The sequence below is a fragment of the Salvelinus fontinalis genome, chromosome 21 (assembly GCF_029448725.1).
Source record: "Salvelinus fontinalis isolate EN_2023a chromosome 21, ASM2944872v1, whole genome shotgun sequence".
Classification (NCBI taxonomy): Eukaryota; Metazoa; Chordata; class Actinopteri; order Salmoniformes; family Salmonidae; genus Salvelinus; species Salvelinus fontinalis.
Genome location: NC_074685.1, coordinates 48,632,988 through 48,647,069, shown reverse-complemented (window position 1 = coordinate 48,647,069; position 14,082 = coordinate 48,632,988). Strand labels below are relative to the sequence as shown.

Sequence of the window (14,082 nt, the reverse complement as noted above, 5' to 3'; positions counted from 1 at the left end):
CTACATCGGCCAGACCCGGACGACGCTGGGCCAATTGTGCGCCACACTTGGGACTCCCCAATCACGGCCGGTTGTGATACAGCCTGGAATCGAACCAAGGTCTGTAGTGACGCGTCTAGCACTGAGATGTAGTGCCTTAGACTGCTGCACCACTCGGAAGCCCTGGTAACTGTCCATAACATTAGGCTCTGACTAGAACTTTACCCTAGCTTTTCACTGATGTATGCATGAGCTTAGTTCTTCTATCTGGCCTTTTTGTTTCTTGTTTAGTGATGAGACACCCCCTTGGCTCGCTTTAAGCGGACTGCTCTTTATGAAAACTAGGGGGATTTGCTGTGTTCTGGAACAAATAGAAAAACGCAAGCTTCAAAAGAGTCCACCAACCATAAAAGATACAAGCTAATGGAACTCTGACGTCTTTGGAGCTCATTGTAAACTTGACAGCAGTTCACTTTCTTTCCATGACGACGGTATGACAGTGGTAACGAGGAATCACAATTACTTACAGGCCTGAATGTACGATTTGAGAAAGGGTTAGTCAGATAACTAATTATTGAGGACAAATTAGTCAACTCGCTAGCCTACAAGAAAAATAGGTTTACAACTAAACCTCATAATGTTTTTGATAGATTGATTAACCTCACCTCATTTGCTCACATTGTATATACTTATTTTTCTACTGTATTATTGACTGTATGTTTGTTTTATTCCATGTGTAACTCTGTGTTGTTGTATGTGTCGAACTGCTTTGCTTTATCTTGGCCAGGTCGCAGTTGTAAATGAGAACTTGTTCTCAACTTGCCTACCTGGTTAAATAAAGGTGGAATAAATCAATAAACAAAGCTATTCTTTCCTTCCCTGCCAATAGTCAAGATGCACTCTTAACCTTGCTACTGTGCTAAAATGTGTGGTGAACATTTTGGCACAGAATGACTGACATGTATCATCCAGGTGAGTGTGACATGTTGCACAAACCTGGATGATGTACAGCCAGGTCCATAATTATTGTCACTCTTGAATAATGAGCAAAAATAAATAAATACTGCTATTTTGTATGCTCCCCCAAAAAATAAGTTGTTTTTTACTAATACAATTGCTCAGAGAAAGAGATTTTGTTAAACAAGTAAATAACACAAATCTTTAAAAAAAAAAGGGTCAAAATTATTGGTACCTGTTTAATACGCCGTCCATACAGAACCTCTTTCCAGATCCTTGATATCCTTCGTCTGCACCTAGGAACTTCAATTCAAACCACAGGGTTTCAATGGGGTTCAAGTCCAGAGACGGAGATGGCCATTGCATTAGTTTTAGAGTAATTACTGATAATAGAACATACTAACAATCCATCTCGTCTGTCTTACTCATCCCGACCACACAGAGAGATAGAGATGCACACAGACAGAGATAGACACACACACACAGAGAGATAGAGATGCACACAGACAGAGATAGACACACACACATAGAGACATAACAATCCATCTCTTCTGTCTTACTCATCCCGACCAGACAGACAGAGACACACAGAAACAGAGACAGACAGAGACACACAGAAACAGAGAGACAGAGACAGACACTATTTGAGTCACTCACTCAAAGGTGACAGACCCCTCACACCTTGCCATGAAAATGAAATGTCAGCATACAAGCATTTCTCTTTTCTTTGTGGGAAATGTAGTTTCCCCCACTAACTGACCCACGACCTCTCTGAGCACTATTGTAGGCCTACTACTGTAGTATTTCTATCATATTATACACAGTGAATTTATTTTCTCCACCCGTTTTATTCCTAGTATGTGTACCTAACACGTCTTACTACATTTTTAGAGGGATAGTTCACACAGATGACAAAATGACATATTGGTTTCCTTACTCTGTGGGCCATCTATGGACAAGGTATGACAGAAATCCATGCATTGGTTTAGTTTTCCTGGCATTGTTTACAAATGCTAACATTTCAGCAGTTATGGCACAAATCCCATGCAAGTCATGGTACCTACCGTGCCTTCAGAAAGTATTCAGACCCCTTTACTTTTTTCACATTTTGTTATGTTTCAGCCTTATTCTAAAATTAGTTTTAGAACACACACAATATCCCATGATGACAAAGCAAAAAACAGGTTTATAGAAATGTTTGCTAATTAAAAAATAAAACATGTAAATATCAAGTATTTAGATCCTTTACTCAGTACTTTGAGTCTTGGGTATGATGCTACAAGCTTGGCACACCTGTATTTGGGGAGTTTCTCCCATTCCTCTCTGCAGATCCTCTCAAGCTCTGTCAGGTTGGATGGGTAGCGTTGCTGCACAGCTATTTTCAGGTCTCTCCAGAGATGTTCGATCGGGTTCAAGTCAGGAATCTGGCTGGGCCACTCAAGGCCATTCGGAGACTTGTCCTGAAGCTACTCCTGCGTTGTCTTGGCTGTGTGCTTAGGGTCGTTGTCCTGTTGGAAGGCGAAACTTCGCCCCAGTGTGAGGTCCTGAGCGCTCTCGAGCAGGTTTTCATCAAGGAGCTCTCTGTACTTTGCTCCGTTCATCTTTCCCTCGATCCTGACTAGTCTCCCAGTCCCTGCCGCTGAAAAACACCCCCACAGCATGATGCTGCCACCACCATGCTTCACCGTTTCCTCCAGACGTGATGCTTGGCTTTCAGGCCGAAGAGTTCAATCTTGTTTCTCATGGTCTGAGAGTCCTTTAGGTGCCTTTTGGCAAACTCTAAGTGGGCTGTCATGTGCCTTTTACTGAGGAGTGGCTTCTGTCTGGCCACTACCATAAAGGCCTGATTGGTGGAGAGCTGCAGAGATGGTTGTCCTTCTGGGAGGTTCTCCCATCTCCACAGAGGAACTCTGCAGCTCTGTCAGTGACCATCAGGTTCTTGGTCACCTCCCTGACTGATGCTCTTCTCCCCCGATTGCTCAGTTTGGCCAGGCGTCCAGCTCTAGGAAGAGTCTTAGTGTTTCCAAACGTCTTTCATTTAAGAATGGTGCCCTTCCTCAGATGCCTCAAAACAATCCTGTCTCTGAGCTCTACAGACAATTTCTTCGACCTTATGGCTTGGTCTTTGCTCTGACATGCACTGTCAACTGTGGGACCTGATATAGACAGGTGTGTGCCTTTCCAAATCATGTCCAATCAATTTAAATTTACCACAGTTGGACTCCAAGTTGTAGAAACATCAAGGATGATCAATGGAAACAGGATGCACCTGAGCTCATTTGAGTCCATTGCAAAGGGTCTGAATACTTATGTAAATAAGGTATGTTCTTTTTTTTTTTTTAATATATATGCAAAAATGTCTAAACCTGTTTTCACTGTCATTATGGGGTATTGTGATGTCACTATGGGGTATTGTGTGTAGATTAAATTTGTAAAACTCAGCAATCAATTTTAGAATAAGGCTGTAATGTAACAAAGCGGAAAAAGTCAAGGGGTCTGAAAACTTTCCAAAGACACTATATTTTTCAAACTATCCCTTTAAGTTTGAACTGAGACTCATTGATATGATGTTGCTCAGCAGGATGTACCTCATACATTGCAGATATACAGCACGATGCAATACGTTACAGCAAAAACTATCTGCACGAATGTGCTTCGTCCTGCAGCAGCATGATAGCAGTGGGACAAAAACAGTAGACAAGTTTGGCCTCACACTTCGCCCTCTTAGTTGTGGAAGCTGGCCAGATATTGCCGTTTTACTTTGTGCAACGCTGACTTTTTCTTTAATAACAGGGCTGTTGGCCGCTATCCCCCCTTGAACCGTTAGTGTCTCCATGTTGGCAGCCCTAGTTTCCCTTGTGGATGCTCAGCCCTTTACTGAGCACATCTGGCTCTGATGAAAGGAGAAAGATGGCTGTAAATGTCCAAAAAGCATAGCACCTCGACGGGTGTGCAGTGTTAGCGCACCTGTCTTGAGACCTTTTCGATTGGCCATATCCTGTCCACTCTTTTCTTGCAAATATACGGACAGCCCTGCTCTAACACCCCCCCCCCCCAAACTAAGAATGGCATTGCCTCACCCGGCAACAACCTGGTCCTGAGGGAGGGGCACCCGGCAACAACCTGGTCCTGAGGGAGCGGCACCCGGCAACAACCTGGTCCTGAGGGAGGGGCACCCGGCAACAACCTGGTCCTGAGGGAGGGGCACCCGGCAACAACCTGGTCCTGAGGGAGGGGCACCCGGCAACAACCTGGTCCTGAGGGAGGGGCACCCGGCAACAACCTGGTCCTGAGGGAGGGGCACCCGGCAACAACCTGGTCCTGAGGGAGGGGCACCCGGCAACAACCTGGTCCTGAGAGCAAAAAAACAAGCCAGAAAACTTCCCCAAAACCTGACCCCTCCCATCGCCCCCCCCCCCCAACCATCAAACAACCACCCTCCTCGGGGGGTAGTTAGGGAGGCAGGTTCCCCAGGAGTCTGCGCGATGGCCTCTCCTTTGATCTCACCAGGAAGGAATCCATTTGTTTTCCTGCTCCGGCCACTTAACTGCCATTCCCAAGGCAAGGGCGGAGCCTAGCCGGGCATCTGTCCTCAACATCTGCCCATCAGAGGGAGGAATCAACTCACACCTAGAGTCATCACAACCCAATCGTCCTAATCGGCCTCACATGGCCACCAGCAGAAACCAGCAGAAACCTATGAGAGGGATTTTTTTTTACCTAGACAGGGACTCTTCTGGTTAAGTAGTAGGGAACAAGATTAAAACGTGAGATTTGTATCTTGTAGATAGTTTTGATATCCGTTGCTCCAAGTTCAGTTTGAAGACATTGAGAACTTTCACACAGTATTTTAAAGCTGCAATCTGCAGTTCAAACAATGACGCGGTCAAAAGGTCAAACCGCCACTGTTTTGGTAAACAGCTAAGGAATGGGGGGGGGGGGGCTGGAGAAAAGTAACCACTCAAATTCATTAGAGAGAGCACTGGATGCAAGGGCTGATGCATTGACTGACCACCCATGATATCAAAGTTATAGTTTAAACCAGGTTTTAAAAATGAAACAGTGTCGCAATATAGTGCAAGGTGTAATCCGATGTAGTTGAATTGAAATCTTTATTCCAAGACCTTTCTCTATAGAAGTGTACAAAAGACCACAACACCCCCATGACGCATTACAGAAAAACCATACCTCTCAGGCTGCATACATAATGTGCTGGGGCTGGGTTGTACCGGGTCGTCTGACAAAATACTATCACAGCACTGGATATAATTGTAATCTTACTGTTAAATTTAGTCAACATATGTCTCGTTTTAAAATCAGAGACAAATCAGCCACCATTTTAATAAAGTTTTATTCAAAATGTGTTAATACAGACAGACAAACAAGCACACTGATTTGTCCCTATGTCAATATTAAAAGACAATGTTTAATAAATTAATACAAATGATACAATGACTTTTCTTTATAATTAGTTATCATTTTGAAGAGATGCACCAACTTGAGACATTGACTAAAGTAATCCGTGGTACCGTTAGCCTTAACCCAGTACGCTGGCATACAAGCAACATGCAAAAGTCTGCCTGACAAATTTCCGTCATTTCCATGGGACCCTAGTCCATTCTCTGCATAAACTCACATCGGAGAAGATGAAAGAAGATTCTATTTTGGTGACAAACAAAATGGAGAGAAATCAGAAGTCAGAGAGCAGAGGTAAAAAAAGAAGGGGAAAAAAGCAGCCTTGACAGGTATATGGCATCATGACAGGCACTCAGAGTTTCTGATTAAATGTCTTAAGATGGTAAAATAAATGGGATTAAAAGTAGCCTATATCCATGGAAAGGACAAATTGCTTCCCCGAATGCTTCCGTTACAGGTACAATTTGGTGACAGTGGGTTGTGCATGCCAGATTTCTCTGTTGCCGACATCTTGAGAGGAAAGTAACTTGTGGGTTTTGAAGTAGCTAGTTAAGAGGTCTCTCTCTGTTGTTTTACTAGTCATCATTAAAACGACTGGGGTGGTACTGAGATGAGAGAACCCGCATGTTTGCACACTGCCGGATAGCTAATGATTGAGGGAGCGAACCGACCACCAAAAAAAAAAAAAAAAACTAAAAATAACATTTATAGAATGAAGGAAGTAATGAAGAGCAGTGGGTTGAAGTTGAAATCAAATGTAGGATGCTTCTGAGAAACGGTAAATAAAAGATCACTCCTGTGGATTAGTCACCAGTAGTTTGGTCGGTACTCCATGTGTGTAGAGTACCACACACAAACAAAAAACACGTGCAAACACACCTCAATGACACACAGGGTAAACATTTTAACATAAGACTGCCATAATAATAATAGGCCCATATTGATTTGAACTGTCTGATACCTAAAAGATTAGGCTTTGAAACTGGGATACATGGTTTGTCTTCGAACACCAACTCTTTATCAATTTTCAAACAGAAATGGGGTGTGCCTTTGGTGGTTCATCGACGTGTCATTCTGGTCATGTGCGCCGCGACAGACTTAGCTAGCCCGTTAGCCACTCAGAGCTAGTCCGTAACTCCTCCAGACGTAGCTAGTTCGTTATCTAAGCTAGCCACTCGGAGCTAGTCAGTAACTCCTCCAGACGTAGCTAGTTCGTTATCTAAGCTAGCCACTTGTAGCTAGTCCGTAACTCCTCCAGACGTAGCTAGCCCGTTATCTAAGCTAGCCACTCGGAGCTAGTCCGTAACTCCTCCAGACGTAGCTAGTTCGTTATCTAAGCTAGCCAAACGGAGCTAGTCAGTAACTCCTCCAGACGTAGCTAGCCCGTTATCTAAGCTAGCCACTTGTAGCTAGTCCGTAACTCCTCCAGACGTAGCTAGTTCGTTATCTAAGCTAGCCACTCGGAGCTAGTCAGTAACTCCTCCAGACGTAGCTAGTTCGTTATCTAAGCTAGCCACTCGGAGCTAGTCCGTAACTCCTCCAGTATGTGTTGACATCATTTCACAGGATTTGGTTTTGGACGGAAGCTGTAGAGATCCGTAAGAAATGGCACTTCTGTAGCCAAATATCTTATTTCTCCATTTTGTTTAATCAGTAAATGACCTGGTATGATCGTGCATTGATCAGTTATACAGTTTTAAAAGATATTGTTTCGCTTTTTTTTGGTCCAAAATTGACCTTTTAAAACATCAGTTATCAACCACAGGATCCTCAGAGCCATAATGAATTCACAAGCATTTACAAATTAAGAGTTCTCAGACAAACAAAACATCAAATCGTATAGGCTTTAACTCTGGTAGTACAGAGCTTCATGTTGTTTGGGTGGTTCGATTTGTTAGTTAAAACTAATATAAATTTGAGGATTTAACTAATAATATAAACTGTGGAAGCTTCTCGTCGTCAACTTAAGTTTTGTTTACTGGTGGGATGAGAGTCATTCAAAGTAGGATAACCCAAACTCCATCCAGGAGAGAAGAGTTGCAATTCAAAATGTACAAATCCTAGCTCAGCTACAGCTTGTTGGACAGTATCTCTCATAGTTGGAAGGAATCCACAGCTGTCTTAAAAGGAGTCCATATTGGAAACAATTTAGGACTGAAAACTTGACCTCGCTGAAAATCAACAGTATTATTCAAATGTTAATACACAGACAAATCATATTAGTTAACAACAATGTATTTTTATCATGAACATCTGAAGATATTTACACGCCACAGTTCAGATGTATTAGTACAGATGTAGGTTACCATGACGCAGGCAGAACAAAACAAGCCGTAACGTGGGCGCATTTACAAGCATCGTTTTTGAATGGACGGTTGGTCTAGTTGAACTAGCTAAGCTACTAGCATGATCACAATATATAGGCAGTGAAATAACACAATCGTCTTTTTTTTCCTTTTTTTTTTTTTTACATTGATTTGACCATTTTTTAGAGTTTCTGAAAAATACAACACTGAAATGTATTGGTCAATTATTCTGGGGAGAGAAGGATCAGAAATACTCCTCTCAGACCTTAAATGAGCAATTAGACAAAGAGAATAAAGAGCCGATTTGAACTCGTGTTTTTCCAAAGGGCACCACGATCTGCTCAAATAAGGAAACAACTTCTGCCAGGCGTAGAAAGCTCAGCTAAATGATGTTGGAACTTGATGCTTTAAAACTACAGCGATAGAATACATCAGTACCAGGAATGCCAGAAAAGAAAAAAGGTTCTCCAGAGTTGACATTATTTTCTAGGCAGTGTTGAAAAAGCTTATGTCGAAAAGGAGCAACCCTGGATGCCATTTAACACAAATACTGTTGTACAAAACCAAAAACGTGCTCAACATTAATACCATTAATATCAAGCGTGTGTGTGTGTAACAGAATGACAAGCAACAGCAAACAAACTAAAAGTCATAGCAATTAGTGGTTTGATCACAGTTTGTTGTAGCACAGTTGAGGCAATAAGACAAAAAAAAAACAGACTAAAGTGTTGGAAAAACATTATCGCAGAAGATGTTGTGTTTCCTGATAGTTTGGAGTGTGTAAACTGGGTCGTGTTCAACAGAGAGAGAATGTTTTTGAAACGGGAAGGCACTAAACTGAACACAGCTTTCGGTTTCCTGTTGCAGAACATTTTTTGATCTGGTGAACACAACCCCAAGGTTTAGAGGGAATCGTGTCCGAGTTTGGAGAAAACTGAGGAGATGGGGGTGTTATTAGTTGTAGCACCCCCCCCCCCCCTATGCCAATGGACAGGCAAAACATCAGGAACCCTTTTATTAAATTACAATAAGTTGTTTTTTGACAAGACCACATATCAGCTTATGCGTGAAACAAAAGACTGTTACTTGAGCCCAAATTATTAAGTGTGTTCTTCTTGATACAAGATCACATTTAGTTCAAAAACATATTATACACATAATTAAAACATTAAAAATCTGTTTTGTTCGTTAAGAAAATGAAAGTGGCAAATGAATACTATCACAATGCTGGCCCTTGTAACCTGACTAGAGAAAAGACAGGGCTCTCATAGGTAACTGGCTCCTTTAAAACAAAGCAGTAGGTTTCTGTCAAACTCATTCTGCGAGAAATAGAAAATACAGCTTTTAAAAGATAAGAAATACTAAAACCATGACAAAAGACTGAGTAAGCCACAGTGAAACTGGTAACAGATGCAAACATCTGGCTTTGAAAAAAACAAAAAAAACAGTGGTGTGTTGTCCAGCTAGACCCTTACCGACTGTAACAGTCCATTTACTAGTGGTTCTGATTTCAATCCAAGGAGTGTCTCAGACCAGAAAGAACTGACGGAGTCGTTGAAACGTGACAGAATTGCCGAGGCAAAGAGTAAGAACTGAAATTACTAAATAATAGCGCACTCACAAATAATGACGAGAGAAAAGAACAGCCTCAGAGCAGTTTGTGAACTGTCCAAATCAATATTGTTGGGGGGACATTTATTTTACAGTAACATGTAAGCTGGCTTCTCCTCCACCTGGGCTTACATCTAGTGTACAGGGAGGTGGTGGTGGGGACTGTAGTCAACGATTGGCTAAGCTGCTCTTTGATGCAGAAATATCCACAGACGACCAATGGAACGAAGGCGAGACCAGTGGGTTACGCACTGCTTATATCCAATAGGGTATTATAGATCACTGTTTGTTCCAACCATCCAAGTCTCTGTGGGTGCTTTAAAGTTCCCGAAAGGAGGGATGATCAAATGTGCATTTCTAGACTAAACTGGTGCCTCTGCCACTATGGTTCATGGGGTGAATGGACAAGCCTTTCTCTCTCCTCCCTTAACCACCAAGGGTCCAAAATCACACAACCTTCAGGTTCACAGGTCTTTCCATCCTGAATGCACAGCGGAGCTCGTCTCTACCACACGTCTGTGAAAGCCTTAATGCGTCAACGGGTCCCTTTTACCATGGAGTGTTTCCCTCCTCCTCCTTCCAATAAGCAGTACTGAACTTCAAAAACAAAGAAGAAACAACTGGCCAACCAAAAGGACTTCTGTTTGTTCATATTTTTTTTTCTTTTTCAAAAGAAAAGGACCATCCATTTGGACAGTGGACCAAGCTGTCTCTGGTAGGAGTGGAGGGAGGAGTGGAGGGAGGCAAGGAGGAGGAGTGGAGGGAGGAGTGGAGAGAGGAGTGGAGGGAGGCAAGGAGGAGTGGAGGAAGGAGTGGAGGGAGGCAAGGAGGGAGGAGTGGAGGGAGGCAGACAAGGAGGAGTGGAGGAAGGAGTGGAGGGAGGCAAGGAGGGAGGAGTGGAGGGAGGCAGACAAGGAGGAGTGGAGGAAGGAGTGGAGGAAGGAGTGGAGGAAGGAGTGGAGGAAGGCAAGGAGGGAGGCAAGGAGGGAGGCAAGGAGGGAGGCAAGGAGGGAGGCAAGGAGGGAGGAGTGGAGGGAGGCAGACAAGGAGGAGTGGAGGGAGGCAGACAAGGAGGAGTGGAGGGAGAGAGGGAGGAGTGGAGGGAGGCTGGAGTGGCAGGGAGGGAGGCCGAAGGGAGTGAGGGAGACCTAGTTTCCTCTGTCGCTCTCTCTCTCTGGCTTGGTTTGTGTGGGATGATTCTCAGTAGTAGTAGTAGTGTGTCTCTCCTCCTCTCCTGCTGGAGGACTGGGGGAGGCTCAGACCTCTCTGTAGGGGAGGAGGAGGAGGAGGGAGAGGCTTAGATCTCTCTGTAGGGGAGGAGGGGGAGGCTCAGACCTCTCTGTAGGGGAGAAGGCTCAGGTCTCTCTGTAGGGGAGAAGGCTCAGGTCTCTCTGTAGGGGAGGAGGGGGGAGGCTCAGATCTGTGTGGGACTGGGGGGGGGGGGGGGGGGGGGGGGGGGCTCAGGCCTCAGAGCCCAGGGAGATCCGTGTGGGACTGGGGGGCAGCCTCGCTGCTGCGCTGTGCTCTGTGCGGAAACTATACTCGTACTGAGAGAAAAGGTAGATGGAGAGAGATGGAAAGAAAGATAACATGTCATCAACTATTATCAGGACGACATTAAATACATTTATAAATAATTAAGCATATTTAGTGCATTTGTTTAACACACCTTTGAAAACTGTTAGGGCCACCCATTAGTCTCTGACATGATTTTTGGTCAAAGTACTCCCCCTTGTGGCGAAGCCCAGCACAAGCCAAAACAAATTCTTTCCACCAAAAAAATTGAATGCAGTTCCCCACTGATAGATGCTTGAGGTCTGGAATCAAACCGAACTCATTTAAATCCAAACAGATGCTTATGAAAATGCTGAATTAAGAGATCAATAGTGTTTTGGGTCTAGAGGACTGCCAACAAACAGTGTGTTGTAATACCTGAACGACCCCCCCCACCAATTTTTTTACATCTATTACAACAAACTGAACTAAACAATTCCACTAAGAGATTACAATGAACGTTTTCAATGACATGATTTCAGTTGATTTGCTGTGTGGTAAGAAACCAGGGCACTAGGTGATGCTGTGTGCTAAGAAACCAGGGCACTAGGCGATGCTGTGGGGTAAGAAACCAGGGCACTAGGCGATGCTGTGGGGTAAGAAACCAGGGCACTAGGCGATGCTGTGGGGTAAGAAACCAGGGCACTAGGCGATGCTGTGGGGTAAGAAACCAGGGCACTAGGCGATGCTGTGTGGTAAGAAACCAGGGCACTAGGCGATGCTGTGTGGTAAGAAACCAGGGCACTAGGCGATGCTGTGTGGTAAGAAACCAGGGCACTAGGCGATGCTGTGTGGTAAGAAACCAGGGCACTAGGCGATGCTGTGTGGTAAGAAACCAGGGCACTAGGCGATGCTGTGCTAAGAAACCAGGGCACTAGGCGATGCTGTGCTAAGAAACCAGGGCACTAGGCGATGCTGTGCTAAGAAACCAGGGCACTAGGCGATGCTGTGCTAAGAAACCAGGGCACTAGGCGATGCTGTGCTAAGAAACCAGGGCACTAGGCGATGCTGTGCTAAGAAACCAGGGCACTAGGCGATGCTGTGCTAAGAAACCAGGGCACTAGGCGATGCTGTGTGGTAAGAAACCAGGGCACTAGGCGATGCTGTGTGGTAAGAAACCAGGGCACTAGGCGATGCTGTGTGGTAAGAAACCAGGGCACTAGGCGATGCTGTGTGGTAAGAAACCAGGGCACTAGGCGATGCTGTGTGGTAAGAAACCAGGGCACTAGGCGATGCTGTGTGCTAAGAAACCAGGGCACTAGCCGATGCTGTGTGGTAAGAAACCAGGGCACTAGGCGATGCTGTGTGGTAAGAAACCAGGGCACTAGGCGATGCTGTGTGGTAAGAAACCAGGGCTCTAGGCGATGCTGTGTGGTAAGAAACCAGGGCTCTAGGCGATGCTGTGGTAAGAAACCAGGGCACTAGCCGATGCTGTGTGGTAAGAAACCAGGGCACTAGGCGATGCTGTGTGACTACTAGTTGACAGATCTCCTCCATACCACAGGATTACGGTTAAAACAAGCAGACGTTAACGGTATTCCCACCGCACCAATTCATGGCTTGAAAAGCAATTCCAGAGGACATACATACAACACGTTGTATGGTACCACAGCAGATCTGCCAGATGAGCAAGATTCAACAAAGCATCTTGTATTGGTCTTAACTCTAAACCTTTATTACCTTACTTAAACAAGGATTAGTCTCCACTGAGACTCACCTGGTCCGATCTATTGTCTCCACTGAGACTCACCTGGTCCGATCTATTGTCTCCACTGAGACTCACCTGGTCCGATCTATTGTCTCCACTGAGACTCACCTGGTCCGATCTATTGTCTCCACTGAGACTCACCTGGTCCGATGGGTATGCGGTTGAGACAATATTGTTTCTCTGCCATGTTCATTCGCCGACATTCCAGGTTAAGACATTTGTTTATTTTTTTAATGTCTGTTCCCCTTGTCCATCTCTCCCTCATCCCTGCAATTCATCACCATCTTCCTCATCCCTTGTCCATCTCTCCCTCATCCCTGCAATTCATCACCATCTTCCTCATCCCTTGTCCATCTCTCCCTCATCCCTGCAATTCATCACCATCTTCCTCATCCCTTGTCCATCATCTCCCTCATCTCTCCCGTTGCAGCCCCCCACAGGATGAAGACGTCAACTCAAATTGTGGGCTAATCAACACTTAAGAGACACCAATTACTTATGTTCACAAGTTCCTCTAGTCATTGGGGAAATGGGAGCCTAATGGTTGGAACCGACACCATCTGAAGCAATGAGGGGAGAAAAGCATGTAGCACCCGCCCCCCAAAAAATATGATTGGCTGCTGTATCTGATTACAGGATCCCTTCTCATCACTGGATCATGCCTTTTCATTTACTCAAAATGTCTTCCCTTAATTACTGTATTTTGAATAGCATCAGCACAATAACATGCGACCCTTCAACGGGCAAACTTCACAGAGTAGAGGGCGAAATAAGTCAAATACCGGCCTCTAGTGGACAGATGAAGAAATACAGTGGCACAAATACAGCCACACAACATTGCAACAGTAACTGAAAATGCTGCCTTCACAAAGCACTAACAAATAAGCTATGCACCTCCTCTCCATACTTATTTAACTCATTTTCTCTGGGTTCCTTCCATTCCACTGATCATGTGGATTAGACACGACTTACTTCGAGCCCTCGCACACTAGGTAGGGGCAACGTCACGGCTCGTTTATTCTTTTAAGAGGGACATACAGTTCAGTGCTCTGACAGAGAGGTGGTTTAATTCAGAGAGGGCTCATCTCTGCTGGAAAGGCTCCTCTAACCTCCACGTGTAAAAGCCTTTTACATAATCAACATGAGACCAGAAGTGTGAACACCCGGCCTCTATCAAATGCTAGAACTCGTTTTGAAGGCAGTCGATGATGTCATATGTCTCGGTGGGTCAGTGTACATAGTGGTATGAGTTTAGCCTGGTCTCCAGGCTCGGTTTGTGGAGTCTTGCCAACTCCTATGGTGTTCGGCATGACAAGGACCACAGGAGTTGGCAAGACGGCACAAACAGATCTGGAACCAGGCTAGAACGGGTTAGCCCGGAGTGAGACGGTGTACTCACCTCTTTCTCAATCTCCGTCAGCGACTTGATTGTGATGCCCATCAGATCCACCTGCTGCAGCTGCAATACAGATGGCCGACAGGACATGAAGTTGACAGGCTGAGCGAGCATGTTGAATGCATGTACGTTTAACACAGACTTCTTCTCTAAGT

General features: G+C 44.8%; 1 protein-coding gene across 2 annotated transcripts in view; it reads right to left on the bottom strand.

Annotated features, from left to right (window-relative positions):
• Positions 1 to 10,709: 10,709 nt before the first annotated feature.
• Positions 10,710 to 14,082, bottom strand: part of mvb12ba (multivesicular body subunit 12Ba) — a 45,716-nt gene continuing 42,343 nt past the window's right edge. For both annotated transcript variants that reach the window (XM_055875567.1, XM_055875566.1), the window contains exons 9-10: positions 13,931 to 13,990; positions 10,710 to 10,816 (exon numbers count right to left, since the gene is read on the bottom strand). In XM_055875567.1, coding sequence (XP_055731542.1) covers positions 10,730 to 10,816; positions 13,931 to 13,990 — 147 coding nt within the window. In that variant the 3' untranslated portion in view covers positions 10,710 to 10,729. The remainder of the gene's footprint in view (positions 10,817 to 13,930; positions 13,991 to 14,082) is intronic.